Source organism: Rhinatrema bivittatum, chromosome 2 (assembly GCF_901001135.1).
Source record: "Rhinatrema bivittatum chromosome 2, aRhiBiv1.1, whole genome shotgun sequence".
NCBI lineage: Eukaryota > Metazoa > Chordata > Amphibia > Gymnophiona > Rhinatrematidae > Rhinatrema > Rhinatrema bivittatum.
This window is the reverse complement of record NC_042616.1, coordinates 201,622,564-201,639,943: the sequence shown is the minus strand read 5'-3', so window position 1 is coordinate 201,639,943 and position 17,380 is coordinate 201,622,564. Positions and strand designations below refer to the sequence as shown.

Below are 17,380 nucleotides of genomic sequence, written 5' to 3'. Positions count from 1 at the left end.
GATGGCAGACTGCTGGTCTCCCCATTCTGTAGGTTTCAGTCCTTTTTCCACCTCAAGCCCACTCCTGATCTTCATTTGATGCCCACTCCATCTGCCTATTCACTACCCCCCTCTACCTCTCTGGGTAACTGTCATTTATCGACCCTTTGATAAATCCCTTGCTTCCTTTCTCACCAGCTTTGACTCCTGGCTTTCCATCTTTCTTCACCTCCCCTTTCGCTTATTTTTGGGGATTTTATCCTCCTCACTGATGGCCCCTCTGGCTCCTTGCCTTAACCCCCTCATTTAACCTCCATCTCTGCTCTATCACCCCCACTTACCAGCATGGCCACTGCCTTGACCTAGTATTTTCTTCCAGCTGCTGTCTCTCAGACTTCTCCACCTTGGGTGTTCTTCTCTCGCAAAACAATATCTGATAACTTTCACACTAAACCATCCTCTGCTACAGCATTTTCCAGTCTCACCAACATTTCCAGGAATTTCCAGGATATTGACTCGTTTATCCTCTCCACTAGTGTCTCATCTCCCATGTCCTCCCTTACATTGTTGAAATCAGTTCATAGGCATTTTCTTCTTAAAACACTATAGAAATTCTTACTCTCACCTTAACTGTGATACATATGACCAAACCCCAGCCTTAGCTCATCCCTAGAATTTGATTCTTGTGTTCCTATGCTCTCTCTGCAGAGCATCTCTCACTAAAATCAGTTGCCCATGCTGACTTCATGCATTTCAAATTCAGTCTTCTATTGCACTTCCAAGCAAAACTATGTCCATCTGATAAACTCTCTCTTGCTTCTAATCCTTGCTGTCTCTCTGCCACACTCATATCCCTCCTATATTCACCTTCACCTGTCACCTCCCTTCACTGTCTGCCCACACTATGGCTGACTACTTCCATGACAAGGTTCACAAAACTAGTTTTGAGTTCTTAAACAGGTTGTAATATCACCTCTTTTTCCCCTTCCCCTCCTTCTCTCCCACTTCTCCTCCCGGCCCATGCCCTACTCTGCCTGTTTTCTGAAATCACAGTAGAGGAAACTGAAAATCTTTTCTCTTTCTCCAAACTCACTGCTTGTTCCTAGATCCCATTCACACCCGGCTCATCTCTGTTTTCCCTGCAATCATCCCTTCCATCTTTCACATCCTCGATCTATCACTTTCCACTGGCAACTGTTTTACTGCTTTCAAATAAGCTGTGATCCCTCCACTACTCAAAAAGTCCTCACTGGACCCTACTTGCCCTGATATCATCCCATCACCCTCTTCCCTTTCACATGCACACTACTCAAGAATATTGTCCACCTCCTCCTGACATTTTTATATTTCAAACAATTCATTATCCACTCCAGTTTTTTTCACACTGCATTCAACAGAAACAGCCCTTGCCAAAGTCTCCAATGACCTGTTTATGGCTAAAACCAAAGACCTTTACTCGATCTTTTCCTCCTTGACCTGTCTGCTGCTTTTTATACTGTTGACCACCACCTACTCCCTGATACTCACCCACTTTCCACCCACCCCCTTAAAATCAGCATGGCCCAGACTGAACTACTTATCTTTCCCTTCAAGCCTACTTCCCCATTTCCCTCATTTCTCTGTTTCTGAGGATAAAACTGTCATCCTCCCAATCTACTTAGCCTGTAATCTTGGGGTAATCTTTATTTCTTCTTTCTCTTTCTCACATCCATAGCAATGGTGAAAGGTATCATTTCTTTCTCTATAACACCACTAAAGTCAGATCCTTGCTTTTTGAATGCTCTACCAGAATCCTTATCTACTGTCTCATCACCTCCTGCAACCTGCTTCTCATAGGTCTTCGAGTGAACCATCTCTCCACACAGTCTTTCTAAAATTCAGCTGCACAACTTATCTTTCGCCCTTTTTGCTATGCCCACATAATTCCTCTTCTCAATTCATTACATTGGCTCCCTCTCCATTTCTGCATACAGTTCATGCTCCTCTTACTCATCTACAAGACAGTGGTATAGCCACAGGTGGGACTGGGTGGACCAAGGCCCACCCACCTTGGGCTCAGATCCACCCAATCAGTGCTGCGTTCAACCATACCCCCCTCCCCCACCGATCCCTTCTTTGTTGAAAAAACATGGCTATGGAGGTCCAGTGGACCACCCAATCCCCTACCCTCTGGATTCCACTTATACAAACAAACTTCCCTGGTGCTGTAGTGACCCCTGAACCATCATAACCATTCTAGACCATCCCCTCATGATAGGCAGCAAAGGCTGTGTGGCACTATTTTGAAAAATGGCTGCTGCCCAGGCCCAAAGTGTAGGAGGTGCTCTGGGTTCCTACTGAGCTACAGTGTCTGATGAACATTTTTCACATAAGGGGGGTCGTGGGGTGTGCTTTTTTAACTTTTTTTGACAACTTAGAGCCACCTGCAAGAGTGGCAGGGGCTGGGTCGGGGTGGGGGGGATAAGTGGATCCCCCGTGGGTCTTGCAACTCACGAAGGGAGTTCTCAAGCCTGAATGGTCACTTTAATCAATGGAAGCCTCACAGTACCGGGGTCGTCACTGCAAATTGCGTAGGGGGCCTTGGTGAGTGGAACGGTGCAGGTCCTACTCTAACTGCTGGCATAGCTACAGTATGGTTTCCTTGTTGAATCTGAACTTGCACAAAACTTGCTTGTAGTAGAGACCTTGAGGTAAATATTTAGAGGTCTGGAAGGGATTGGATCCTAAAGACATTTTTCCAAAACTTTTTGGGGAGATGCGGGGGGAATACATCTGTTGCCTGCAAGGTTTTATTTTTGTTTTTCATTATGTGTTGAATCTAGCCAGTTAATTTTAAAGTTATCTGGTTAAATATACCTGAATACCTTTAGACCTGCTTTTAACCATTACCAGAGTTACGAGATAAACTTAAATTTATGCCACACCCCAGAATGCCTCCATACTGTCTTTTTACTAGGCTAAAACATATCCAGTCATTGAGGGGTGATAGTTAATTCCCAGGTTTGTCTGGCCAACTTCCACATATAGGGGACCATTCATTAAGCCACTGTATTTTTTTACTCCAAGGAAGAAATAACCTGTGAGTCACAAAGCCACAGTAAATTAAACTGTGGCTTTCTGGATCCCATGATATTTTTTCCCTTGGGGGAAAAGACCATAACAGTAAACACTGTTAAATATAAATTTAAAAGGTAAAGGGCTTGTTAAACTCTTTGCAATTGATCTGATCCTTTTATCTTGTTTATTTATTTCAAAATTTTGTATACTACCAAATGCAAATGTTCATGGCAGTTTATAACAAATACATCAAGCATTTGTAACAAACAGCAAATAAAAACAGCTCTCATGCTAAACTTTCAAAAGGGAAACTTTGATAAAATGAGAAAAATAATTAGAAAAAAAATGAAAGGAGCAGCTACAAAGGTAAAAACTGTGCAAGAGGCGTTGCCATTGTTAAAAAATACCATTTTAGAAGCACAGTCCAGATGTATTCCACACATTAAGAAAGGTGGAAAGAAGGGAAAATGATTACCAGCATGGTTAAAAGGGGAGGTGAAAGAAGCTATTTTAGCCAAAAGATCTTCATTCAAAAATTGGAAGAAGGATCCAACAGAAGAAAATAGGATAAAGCATAAGCGTTGGCAAGTTAAATATAAGACATTGATAAGACAGGCTAAGAGAGAATTTGAAAAGAAGTTGGCTGTAGAGGCAAAAACTCACAGTAAAAACTTTTTAAAATATATCCAAAGCAGAAAGCACGTGAGGGAGTCAGCTGGACCGTTAGATGATCGAGGGGTTAAAGGGGCACTTAGAGAAGATAAGGCCATCGAGGAAAGATTAAATGATTTCTTTGCTTCGGTGTTTACTGAAGAGGATGTTGGGGAGGTTGCCATACCGGAGAAGGTTTTCATGGGTAATGAATCAGATGGACTGAACCAAATCACGGTGAACCTAGAAGATGTGGTAGGCCTGATTGACAAACTGAAGAGTAGTAAATCACCTGGACCAGATGGTATAGTCCCCAGGGTTCTGAAGGAACTCAAAAATTAAATTTCAGACCTTTTAGTAAAAATGTGTAACCCATCATTAAAATCATCCATTCTACCTGAAGACTTGAGGGTGGCTAATGTAACCCCAATATTTATAAAGGGCTCCAGGGGAGATCCGGGAAACTACAGACCAGTTAGCCTGACTTCAGTGCCAGGAAAAATAGTGGAAAGTGCTCTAAATATCAAAATCACAGAACATATAGAAAGACATGGTTTAATGGAACAAAGTCAGCATGGCTTTACCCAAGGCAAGTCTTGCCTTACAAATCTGCTTCACTTTTTTGAAGGAGTTAATAAACATGTAGATAAAGGTGAACCAGTAGATGTAGTGTATTTGGATTTTCAGAAGGCATTTGACAAAGTTCCTCATGAGAGGCTTCTAGGAAAAGTAAAAAGATATGGGATAGGTGGCGATGTCCTTTCGTGGATTACCAACTGGCTAAAAGACAGGAAACAGAGAGTAGGATTAAATGGACAATTTTCTCAGTGGAAGGGAGTGGGCAGTGGAGTGCCTCAGGGATCTATATTGGGACCCGAACTTTTCAATATATTTATAAATCATCTGGAAAGAAACACGACAAGTGAGGTAATCAAATTTGCAGATGATACAAAATTGTTCAGATTGTGATACATTGCAGGAAGACCTTGTGAGACTGGAAAATTGGGCATCAAAATGGCAGATGAAATTTAATGTGGATAAATGCAAAGTGATGCACATAGGGAAAAATAACCCATGCTTTAGTTACACAATGTTAGGTTCCATATTAGGAGCTACCACCCAAGAAAGAGATCTAGGCGTCATAATGGATAACACATTGAAATCATCAGTTCAGTCTGCTGTGGCAGTCAAAAAAGCAAATAGAATGTTGGGAATTATTAGAAAGGGAATGGTGAATAAAACGGAAAATGTCATAAATCTTCTGTATCGCTCCATGGTGAGCGATACAGAATACTGTGTACAATTCTGGTCGCCTCATCTCAAAAAAGATATAGTTGCGATGGAGAAGGTACAGAGAAGGGCGACCAAAATGATAAAGGGAATGGAACAGCTCCCCTATGAGGAAAGACTAAAGAGGTTAGGACTTTTCAGCTTGGAGAAGAGATGGCTGAGGAGGAATATGATAGAGGTGTTTAAAACCATGAGAGGTCTAGAACGGTTAAATGTGAATCGGTTATTTACTCTTTCATATAATAGAAAGACTAGGGGGCACTCCATGAAGTTAGCATGTGGCACATTTAAAACTAATTGGAGAAAGTTCTTTTTCACTCAACGCACAATTAAACTCTGGAATTTGTTGCCAGAGGATGTGGTTAGTGCAGTTAGTGTAACTGTGTTTAAAAAAGGATTAGATAAGTTCTTGGAGAAGAAATCCATTACCTGCTATTAATTAAGTTGACTTAGAAAATAGCCACTGCTATTACTAGCAACAGTAACATGGAATAGACTTAGTTTTGGGGTACCTGCCAGGTTCTTATGGCCTGGATTGGCCACTGTTGGAAACAGGATGCTGGGCTTTATGGACCCTTGGTCTGACCCAGTATGGCATGTTCTTATGTTCTTAAAAACATAAGAACAGATAAAAATTAACACAATAAAAACTCTAAAAACTAGCAACAGGACAGAAGTTAAGAAAAGGCTATCAAGTAGTATGACTAAGTTGATCTTTGAGATTATTTATTTTTTAAATATTTTGGTAAATTTAGCATTTCGCAATATCATTGATCTGCTATGGAATTTAATCTCATGGAAATTATTATAGAGCAGCTGTAGTTTCAAGATGTTGTCTAGGGCCATTTCCAGGTCTGGACAGCAAAACAGTCACATGCCACAGATCAAAGAATGTGCCACATTAATCATTCTTACCTCACTATGAGAGTTAGGTGGCAATGCTGAAGTTTCACTTTCTACTCCAATTCCAATGGGGCCGTTGTTTGGTGAACTAGGGCCTGATCCAGGAGAACTGCTGCTAACTGAAGACTCTGAAAAAGAAAAAAAAAAAACCCCACAGTTTACATATGACATATTCAGGAATATCATACAATAAATATAACCATTTGGAAACATTCCTTCCTTTGTTGTAACAGAGGTATCTTGTGTTATCAAATAGTTTGGGCCAATATAAAAGCTAACTAAAAAAAAGAAAAGAAGCTTAAATGAGAGGGACTCAAAGCCTTAAGCAGGCACTCAGATGCCACAAATCTGTCAAAACACGAGGAAATATATGTGTTCCAGTTTTATTTCAATAAGTTGCTTTATTTCAGATTATGAAAGAAAATTGTATGATGAAACTTTGGCCACTTGATAGCTGCTTTGACTTTGTGTCTTGTGCCTAGCAGGGAGGAGTCTGCCACTCTGGGCAGTTAGAGAGCTACAGCACTCCTGGTATTTCCTGATTAGGAGGAAATGCAGCAGGCCTGTCAGACTATCCTCTACCCTACCTCTTCTTTTCATAGAAGGAGGGATCAGGGTCTCTCCCAACAACCTCCTTTATGCTAGGAAGGGGCAGGGCTGCAGGAGCATATCAGGCCCTCTCAACTTTCCCTTCTCCTGCTTTTTAGTAGGAGATGGGTTAGATAGAAGCCTGACAGAGCCCATCCCCCATACTTCCTAGCTGGGAAGAATGGTGGCTAGGGGATGCCAAAGGTCCCCATTCAGCCTGCCAAGGAGCCACCTGCAGGAGAACAAAAACAGTGTCCTGGTTCCCCAATCTGCAATCTGCTGGATAACCAGCAGGAGGACAAGGTGGTTACCGATGGCTCTTCACACTTTTTTAATATTCACAATACAGTGAGGTCCATTTTCAGCTAAAGTCTGGCCAGCAAACTTATCCAGCTAATTTTAGCAGGATATTCAGTAATGCAGATGCACTATTGAATATGCCTGACCATCTTAAAGTTAACCGGATAAGTTTATCTGGCTAACTTTAGGTCTGCTATAAGGCATGACCAGAGTTAGCAGGACAAGTTATCCAGCTATCTTTGAATATAGGAGTTAACTGGATAGCTTATCTGGCTAACTTAACTCCACCTTGGAATTCTTCCCAGAATGCCCCTTTGTTATCCGACACAAATGTAGGCAGAAATGCTCCCAAAATATTCAAAAGTTGGCAATTAGTCTGGCAACTCATAACACATCTGGCTAAATGCCTTTGAATGTGGACCCAGCTATAACACAGTTTAGTGCATAGTTTGTAAATATGTAATTATACACAATCTTATCATTTAAATATATTTTCATTCATTTAAATGGAAATAACACTAAGGCACAGAAAGTTCACATATGTCAAAAGACACTGCCCAAATCTAAAATCTGGTCCTAAGTCTCTGGTACCAGAAATATCACTTTTTTGTTGAGTATTTTACAGAGGAGAGATTTTTACATGATTGTGAATATGATTCATGAATCTAAACTATTGAACAGTGGGAAGGCCTCAGATTTGAATATATTTCCTTTTGTCTCAGACAGTAACACATCTGAGCTAAAGTGGGCAAATTTATCATTGTATAAAAAAATGTTTATGCATGACAAAAAGTAGGAAATCTTTTTTTTTCTTTGTTAGATATAACACATAAAAGTATTTAATAACCATTCGCAGCTGTTCAACTCCACCTAAAGTTTTGCCATGTAAAAGCTACTTTTATAAGGTCAGTTCTGCTTTTTATACAGGGAGTGGTATCATTTACCATTTAAAAACAACTTTAGCCTATCTTAACCCTTATATTAACTCACATAATATTCATTCCATTGACCTATTATATGCCTCATTTTTAAGTTTTTGCAATCACAGCATTATGACCTCTCTTATTTTGTCATACCTCATAAACTCAACCTTACATTCTACATGCTTATTTATTTATAAACTTTTATACAACTATCAAACTCTGATCCTCTCAAACACACAGCATACATCCATAAGCCTACAGATCCCAAGGACTATAGAGAAACATATAGCCACATAGAGCACTGGCATACCTCTCAGTTACATTACAAGGTCTTGTTGTGCATCCCGGCCGCGTTGGTGCTGCGGTCGGCCCTGCTCACCTCACACTGCCCTCCACTAGCTCTGGGCTTGCCGCTGACGCCAGCTCCCGACACTCTCCTCAGGCATCCTCGGCTCCATCCACGCCACAGGCCTCGCAGCGAAGATCCCGTAGGGGGCTCCGCGTCTTCCTTCTCCTCAGCCCCGCCATTAGGCGCACACGCGGCCGATGTCTCTCCATTTAAAGGGCTCAGCGTGGGAAACCCAGCTTGGATGCCTCCCGATGACGTCACGTAGGAGCCCTATTTAAAGTGAGGCCCTGTCCCCAGGACCTCGCCTTGGCAATCGGGTCCACACTTCGGTGTACTAGTTTGCCTGTTCCTTGTATCTGATTCTGCATTCCAGTGTCTCCGTATTCCAGTGTTCTGGTGGTCCTCCGTGTCTTCCAGCGTCTGTCATGTTCCTGCTCCACGTTCCCTGGTAGTAGCCTTCAGACTGATTCTTGGTACTGACCCCTGCTTGCCTGACTATGACTGACCGCTGCCTGGACCCAACCTTTGCTTGCCTTCTGACCACTTTGACCGCTGCCTGGAACTGACCCTCGCTTGCCTTGACTATGCTTAGACTGACCTTGGATTTGACCCTTGCTTTGGCTGACCACTTCTAGATGGATACCCTGGCTTTGACCCTTGCGCTTCACTCAGACACCCTCTTCTTGCCTTTTGTGACCACCAGATCGACCTGCTTGGACTCTGCTCGTGGCCTTCCTCCGACCAGACCCACAGGCACTGCCTGTTCCGCCCGGAGAGCCTTCCTGAACTGTTAATTCCCTGAGGTCTCCGGAGTCTCCAGTTCAGGTCTGGTCCATCCTCTTTGCATCAGCCGCGCACCCTTACTCGTGGTGGGCACACCTCTTTGCTACCTCTCCGGGAGATCCTCTGAGGCCCACCTAAGTTCAAGCGGTCCGGGTACCCAAGGGCTCAACCTATGGAAACCCCGGACTGTAATTGGCGAAGCTCCAGTAGCCTCTGTCTCCTTGTGTGCTCCGCCTCCTGGTGGCAGGCGCTCTCTGGGTCCTACCAGAGGGCAGTACCAATCCTGCACCAGGCCAAGGGTCCACCTCCAGCGCAACAGGTCTTAGTCATATTGAGTACTCACAGCCCTCCATAGTTCCACTATGCAGCCATACCTCTATCATACAAAGTAATACACGCACATTTTACTTATACTCCTCTTCCTGCAATATCATATACAAACCTGCACTAACAGATTATCACTTATATCTCCTATGCTATACAGAAAGCTATACAGAAAACTATAAAACACATCATATGTGAAGTAACAAAGACAAAATAATTTAATCAAATATAAAAGATTTATTTACATGGAGGTAAAAAAAAAAAAAAAACAACTACAATCCAACATTAATTTTAATCATATTCACTGCTTGGATCACACTGAAAGCTTTCTGCTTTTACTCCAGCCAAACTATGCAAAGTCATAGTGGCATGCTATATGCTCCTCAATATGGGGTAGATTTTCAAAGGGTTCCGCGCATAATATACACGCGTAAACCTTTAAAACCTACCCCTGCACGCGCCAAGCCTATTTTGCATAGGCTCGGCGGCGTGCGCAAGCCCTGGGATGCCGTATGTCCCGGGGCTTTGAAAAAGGGGCGGGACAGGGTGGCGGTCTGGGGCGGCCCGAGTCCTTGGCACAGCAGCTGTGCTGGGGGTTGGCTCGCCCACAGCTGGCAAATGTGCGCAAGTTACGCCTGGCAGGCATAACTCCTGCAATAAAGGTAGGCGGGGGGGATTTAGATAGGGCAGGCGGGTGGGTTAGATAGGGGAAGGGAGGGGAAGGTTTGGGGAACCGAAAGGAAAGTCCCTCTGAGGCCGCTCCGATTTCAGATTTCGGATTTCAAAGTGGCCTCAGTGGGAATGGGGAAAGCCATCGGGCCTCCCCTAGGGCTCGGCTTGCGCAAGGTGCACAAGTGTACACCCCTTTGCACATGTCGACCCTGGATTTTATAACATGCGCGCAGCAGCGCACCCATGTTATAAAATTGGGTGTACATTTGTGCATGCCAGGTAGCGCGCACAAATGTACCCCGCGCGCGTAAGATTAAAAATCTGCCCCTATGTGTTTCTAGTATTGTCTGCCATAGATGGAGGAAACAATTATGAAAGCAAGGTGTGGGATACATAGAAGGCAGAAGAAGAGGTTGAACCTTCAGGTGCTACGGAAACATCTCAAACACTCAGGGTCATAAATCAGTATTTATGTATTTATATTAATTTGATTACTGGTCTTTCCCCATTTCATCAAGGTAGAGTACAATTAGAACTACATGCTAAAATACTAAAATAAGAATACCAACAAATGTACATGCAAAGGTGACTTTGCACTCTTAACCAAACATTTTTCCATCTGCTTGGAGATTTTTTAATTTTCAGATCCTCCCCAGATGTTGCCTCCCCCCTATTTTGGTATTGGTCAAGCTCCCCATATATACACTGGGTAAAGCATGCTCAGATTAAGTTTGGCTGTATTCTTGAGTTTGGAGATTCGTATTTGGCTGCAGTTTTTGTTTGGAGAAGTTTGGCATTTTGTTTACTGGTTAGCCCAAACAGCCTACAAAAGGGGACATAAGGGAGAAAACCTGTTTTGTGCCCTCACAGCCTAGAAGGGACTTTCTCTCTGTATGAAGATTTTGAGATTTGAGAGGACTCAGCAGTATGTGAGTTGCAGTTGCCCATTTAACCAGATAAAATTAAGGGGCTTGAGGATTCTCTATCAAATGTCAGGCAGAAACACTTATTATTCAATACAGCAAGGAAATGAAGATATTCATTGATTAAGGATGTTTATGTGAAGAAAGCGAATAAAAGAATAATTGGACACATTTAGTCAGCTAAGGGGTAGATTTTATAAAGTGCACACGCTTGTCCATGTGCCGATTTTGTAACATGGGTGCGCTGGCACGCGCATGTTATAAAATCCATGGTCCACGTACACATGCGTGCCGGGTTTTACAATCCCCGCGCGTATGTGCGGACGGCACACACAAGGGGGGACTTTCGCAATTTCCACGCAGCGACGCATTCGGACCTTCCCCAGTTCCTCCCAGTTCACTCCATTTAAGGAGCGGACTGGGAGGGGGCTTCCCTACCCCCCTATCTAAACTCCGTCCCTCTTCCCCTCTCTTCCCCACCCCTTAAACCCTACAGGGTAGATATTATAAATTTGCGCGAGGGTGTACTTTTGTTCGCGCACCAGGCGCGAACAAATGTATGCTGGATTTTATAAGATACATGCGTAGCCGCGCGTATCTTATAAAATCCGGGGTCGGCGCACGCAAGGGGGTGCACATTTGTGCAACCTGCACGCACCGAGCCCGGCGCACATTGCCTGTTCCATCCGAGGCCGCTCCAAAATCGGAGCGGCATCAGAGGGAACTTTCCTTCGCCCTCCCCCCACCTTCCCCTCCCTTCCCCTACCTAACCCACCCCCCTGGCCCTATCTAACCCCCCCCTACCTTTGTTGCCAGATTTACGCATTTAAAATCCTTTTGAGTTACTGTATGGAAGGAGACTGAGAGGAATTTTGGAGATAGCTTGCAAGGCTTTGGAAAATGAAGCAAATCCCAGGCAGAATGTCATTGACTATGTTCTCCGAGTACAGGATTACCTAGAAAAGGCTGAGAAAATGATCCACCTATCCCTAGAAAAGGCTCAGGCTACCCAAGCCCGAGGTTATAATCTCCCCTGTATTCTAGTCAGGGGACTGCATACCTTTCCTCTTTCTATCTTTGGAAAGCAAGTTTTGGAGAAAACAGGGCCTGTGGATTACATAATAGCCCAGCCAGATTAATGAAAGAAAACTCAAATCTACCACATAGATGGCAGATGAAATTTAATATGGACAAGTGCAAGGTATTGCATATAGGGAAAAATAACCCTTGCTGAAGTTACACAATGTTAGGTTCCATATTAGGAGCTACCACCCAGGAAAGAGATCTAGGCGTCATAGTGGATAATACTTTAAAATTGTCGGCTCAGTGTGCTGCGGCAGTCAAAAAAGCAAACAGAATGTTGGGAATTATTAGGAAGGGAATGGTTAATAAAACGGAAAATGTCATAATGCCTCTGTATCACTCCATGGTGAGACCGCACCTTGAATACTGTGTGCAATTCTGGTCACTGCATCTCAAAAAGGATATAGTTGCGATGGAGAAGGTACGAAGAAGGGCAACCAAAATGATAAAGGGGATGGAACAGCTCCCCTATGAGGAAATGCTGAAGAGGTTAGGGTTGTTCAGCTTGGAGAAGAGACAGCTGAAGGGGGATATGATAGAGGTCTTTAAGATCATGAGAGGTCTTGAATGAGTAGATGTGAATCGGTTATTTACACTTTCGAATAATAGAAGGACTAGGGGGCATTCCATGAAGTTAGCAAGTAGCACATTTAAGACTAATCGGAGAAAATTCTTTTTCACTCAACGCACAATAAAGCTCTGGAATTTGTTGCCAGAGGATGTGGTTAGTGCAGTTAGTGTAGCTGGGTTCAAAAAAGGTTTGGATAAGTTCTTGGAGAAGTCCATTAACGGCTATTAATGACATTTACTTAGGGAATAGCCATTGCTATTAATTGCATCAGTGGCATGGGATCTTCTTAGTGTTTGGGTAATTGCCAGGTTCTTGTGGCCTGGTTTGGCCTCTGTTGGAAACAGGATGCTGGGCTTGATGGACCCTTGGTCTGACCCAGCATGGCAATTTCTTATGTTCTTATGTTCTTAAACCTTCTGAAGAAGTGGATGGCATTAGCATGTGAAGTGGTACAGAAAGGAGAGTTTGGTCCAGAGGTCAGATCTGAAGTGGACCAAGCCTAGGTTTCTTTCAGATAGCAGCTTTCCAATGCACAAACATATGACTTAAAGCAGCTGGTAGAGCAAAACAAGGAGATCTTCTCGAACCTGCCAGGACATACCCACCTGATGCAGCATGACATCATTATGCCTCCTGGAGTTGTTGTGCGGCAATGACCCTATCAGATTCTTTAAGCCAGGTGCTGCATCATTGAGACCGAAGTGAAGCTCTGACTTGGGCTTATAGAGGAGTCTAACAGTGATTGGTCTTCACTCATAGTGTTGGTGCTGAAGCCAGATGGGAACATAAGGTTCGGTATTGATTTTAAAAAGATCAACGACGTCTCAAATCTTGATGTGTTGCAGATGCCACAAGTGGATGAACTGATTGTGCATCTGCGATCAGCCCAGTTCGTCACTCTGGACTTTACAAAAGGCTACTAGCAGGTACCACTTAATACCAGCATTCTCAATGCCAGGTGAATTTTTCAAATTTGCTGTACTCCCTTTTGGACTCCATGGAGCCCCGGCAATGTTTTAATACTTGCTCAGTTGCCTCCTCCAACTACATCAAGGGTACGCAGCCACCTACTTGGATGACATCGTGATGTACAGCCCAGTTTGAAAGAAACATCTGAGCCAAATTCAGGCCAAGCTAACCAGTCTGAGAAAAGAGGAACTAACAGCTAACCCTAAGAAGTACTTGTGAGGAGAGCAAGAAGTCCAGTATCTTGGATACACCTTGGGGAAGGGCAAGGTCCATCCACAGATCTGGAACATGAGATGATCATCCAGGTGCCAGTCCTGCAAACAAAAGCAAAAGAGAGAGTGTTTCTAGGCCTCACAGGCCTAGAAACACTCTCACAAGGCTCTCACAAGGCTATTGGTGAAGAAAGTGATAGGGAAGGTCCTGTAGTCAGCAGAAGCAGAGGAAACTTTCCAGGTTCTGAAAGAGGCGCTAGGCTCTGAACCAGTTCTGATACGTCCGGACTTCACAAAACCCTTCATGGTGCAGACCGATGCCTCAGAAGTAGGCTTGGGAGTAGTCTTAGTCCAAGAGAAGGATGGCCAAGAATATCCTGTGGCAAACATTAGCTGTAGACTAATGCCACAGAAGAGGCATTAATCAACAATTGAGAAGGAGGCCTTGGCAATTAAGTGGACCTTAGAAACCTTATGTCATTACCTGCTGGGATGACTGTTCACAATCATAATTGACCAACCACTCCAATGAATGAATTGAAATAAGAAGGTCGATATTCAAAAGCCATTTAGACAGATAACACAATAATTATCCATCTAAATGGCTTACCCGACTATAACATGGGTACATTCTGTGGGTAGGCAGTAGGTGTTCTTGGGAGGAGCATAATTAGCTAGTTAAGTTTACCAGCTAACTCTAATATTTGGAGTTGTAGGACTGTAGGGCTTTCCTAAAGTTAATCAGTTAGACATAACTTAAAGATAGCCAGGTATATTCAGTGTTGTGACTGCGCCACTGAATATACCCTGCTGGTTAGCCAGATATGTTTATCTGGCTTACTAGCCAAGCCACACAGTGGCTGAAAAAGAACCCAAAGGAGTTCAATGCGAGAGTGATAAGATGGTTCTTGGCCCTACAGCTCTTCAATTATAAAATATGACATAGGACAGGCAGGGAAAACACCAATGCAGATTTCCTGTCTAGAGAAGTGTCCCTAGTACAGGCAGGTGGTCACCCCAATAAGGATGAGCTAGAGGGAGGGTTTGTGAGGGTGTCAATAGGAAACGCCCTCTGACTACCTTAAGGGACCGGGCACAGCTGTCTTGCCCAGTATTCCTTAAGATCCACAAGGAATCCTGGGTGAAGGGAGGAGCCCCTCATTAGAGTATAAGAACACAGGGCCTAGATTGGTTAAACAGGCCCTGGGGAGCAGACAGGAAGCCACTGTATGAGAAAACCTGCTATGTGTGATGTCTCTGTGTTTTCTGAACTTTGTGATAAGAATATGGAACACTTTCTTGAAGTTAGTAACAATGGGATGAAATGCCTGAATAACCAGTACCATGTTAACTAACTTGGAGTTCTAATCCCCTCTTATCAAACTGAGACTTTTGGAAGTTTCAGTTACAAAGATATATAATGTCCACTGCTTTTTCTACATTGATATGTTTCTCTGCTCTATGAAGGGTAGATTCAAAAGGATATGTAAAGATCTCCGTTTTATGTGATCTTGTTTTGTCTCCTTGTGGCTTACAAACTTGTATACAGTTGTTTATTGAATGCATATATCAAGAAAAGAAATCTAAAATAGAAATCTTTGGCAATGTGCTTCAGAATTTTCTAATTCATGCTGCAAAATCTACCCCTGAGCTGTTGTAGGAAACTGTATAGCTCTCCTACTCCCTGTTGTCTGACCTTATGGGGAAAGGGGGAGAGTCATAGCACTAATAGTGCCTAAGGGTGGCAAAAACCTAATCCATCGCCAACACCATTCAATGGGCAAGTTGCTCCTATCTGTGTCCTTCCTCTCCATCAGCTTTGCACTTTCCAACTTCTTGTGCTGTATGCTTAGCACAGACTTCCTGAGTTGATGTCTCATGCTCCCTCTCTGGCCATACTCAAATCCAGTTTAAAAACTCAGCTTTTTGAGGCTGCTTTCTAAATTTTTTTGCCTCTTCCACACCTTTTGTTGATTTACGTTAGTTGTCACTACAGTTTTTTTACCCTGTTCGATGTAAACCGATCCGATATGGTTTTATCTATGAAGGTCGGTATAGAAAAGTGTTAAATAAATGAATAAATAAATCTTAACTACTTCTCTATAAGACTTCTTGAAGACTTATTCAACACATATGTTGGTCTTGACTAGACTGTAAGCTCCATGGAGCAAGGACTGTCTCTTATGTGTACCTGTACAGCCCTGCATGTCTCCAACAGCACTTTAGAAATGATAAATAGTAGAAGAAGGTGGAGGAGAGCCAACATCAGAAGTCAGAAGGGACAGCTGATGGATCTACCAGAAGAACCAGGAGCTTTGAGATCATCTGAAAACAATGAAGGGTCCAATGCTTTGCTATAAGTCTTCATGAACAGTCCATTTTAGGTCTTTATTGACCCAGCCTTCATTTTCAGTTCTTATTTTTCCCAGGAATTTGTTACTGTTTATTACAAAAAGAACAAAAATGACATCTATCAGGTGCTTCTTGACTCAGGATATCAACTATAATTAGGGGAACCAGATGGCTCCAGATCATAAGGGACAGGCTGAGACAATTCTGGTTTTACCCTCATTGCAAGCAAACCAGAGCTGGCTCTGCCTGTCCCTGATGACCTGGAATCATTTGGTAAGTTTACCTATAATTTCCTTCATCTTCAGCATTCTAGACAAGCTTTGTGGAACTCTACTTGCTGTTTCTATAGTACTTCCAACTCCAGCCTTCATGGGGAAATGAAGCCAAAGTTACTTCTTATTATCTGCCTCCCACCGGAAAGCATATTGAATTGACAGATGACAAGTGAAACCAACAGAGCTCTCATCATGTAATCTGAGTCCTGCTATTTCCAGAATCCCTTCCTACAACTTCTAAATATATTCATTACTTGTACACATAACAATGTCTTGCCAAACTTTTGTTTAAATATACTGTATGGTTCAGTGTGTTCATTCTAAAACTACTTTCAGTTTCATCCAGCCTTTTTCTACTGGTTGTTAAAAACATATCCCTCCAGTCCTCAATTACCTGTCACCTCAAACATTCTCTTCTTGTATGAACTGACAACATTTCCATCCTTCCTCCTGAGTAAGGGACTGCTTCTCCTCTCTGCCACTTTCTGTTTTAACCTGGATCGCACCTTCAGGTTGGGTTCTGAGGCTGGGGAATTAAGAGAAGGAATTAAATAAAACACTGAAAATAAAAAGAACTACAATCGTCCTTCAAAATTACATTATTCCTCCTTTCTTTTTCATCTTTCTCTCTTTAACTGAATTCAAAACACAAAGCGCTCTATGATATAGATAAAATGTATCAGTCAATCACTGTATTATAGTTCCATTGCAGTGTTCACAGAAATACATGTTTACCTCAGTCACTTTCTCTGTATGACAAATGTGTGTGTATATATATATATACACATACAGGGTCCTTCATTTTCAGTTCTTAGTTTTCCCAGGAATTTGTTACTGTTTATTACAAAAAGAACAAAAATGATATCTACCCAGAGTGTTTTTTATCCGCTGATTCCTCCTGTTTTCATTCTTATTGTAATAAACACTGATACACTCCTAGGAAAAATAAATAAAATGTGCACTCGTGTGCAAATGTCACATTAGTTAAGCAAGTCGGAGGAAGGAGGGAGAGAGAGAGAAAAAAAAGCTCTGTACAAACCAATATGTAAGTTTACTATTTATACCAGTGTATGCAGGGGCAGTTTTAACTCGGGGTGAGGTTGGGGGGGGGGGGGGGGGGCGGGGCGGGGAGGTGTGTGGTCGATTTGGAGGGGAAGTTTTACATACAAAGTCAGA

At 42.9% G+C, this 17,380-nt stretch overlaps 1 protein-coding gene across 3 annotated transcripts in view; it reads right to left on the bottom strand.

The window, feature by feature from the left end:
- HDAC9 (histone deacetylase 9) overlaps positions 1–17,380 on the bottom strand; it is a 993,428-nt gene that overhangs the window by 92,903 nt on the left and 883,145 nt on the right. For all 3 annotated transcript variants that reach the window (XM_029589041.1, XM_029589039.1, XM_029589040.1), the window contains exons 8-9: positions 16,599–16,730; positions 5,893–6,008 (exon numbers count right to left, since the gene is read on the bottom strand). In XM_029589041.1, the coding sequence (XP_029444901.1) occupies positions 5,893–6,008; positions 16,599–16,730 (248 nt within the window). The remainder of the gene's footprint in view (positions 1–5,892; positions 6,009–16,598; positions 16,731–17,380) is intronic.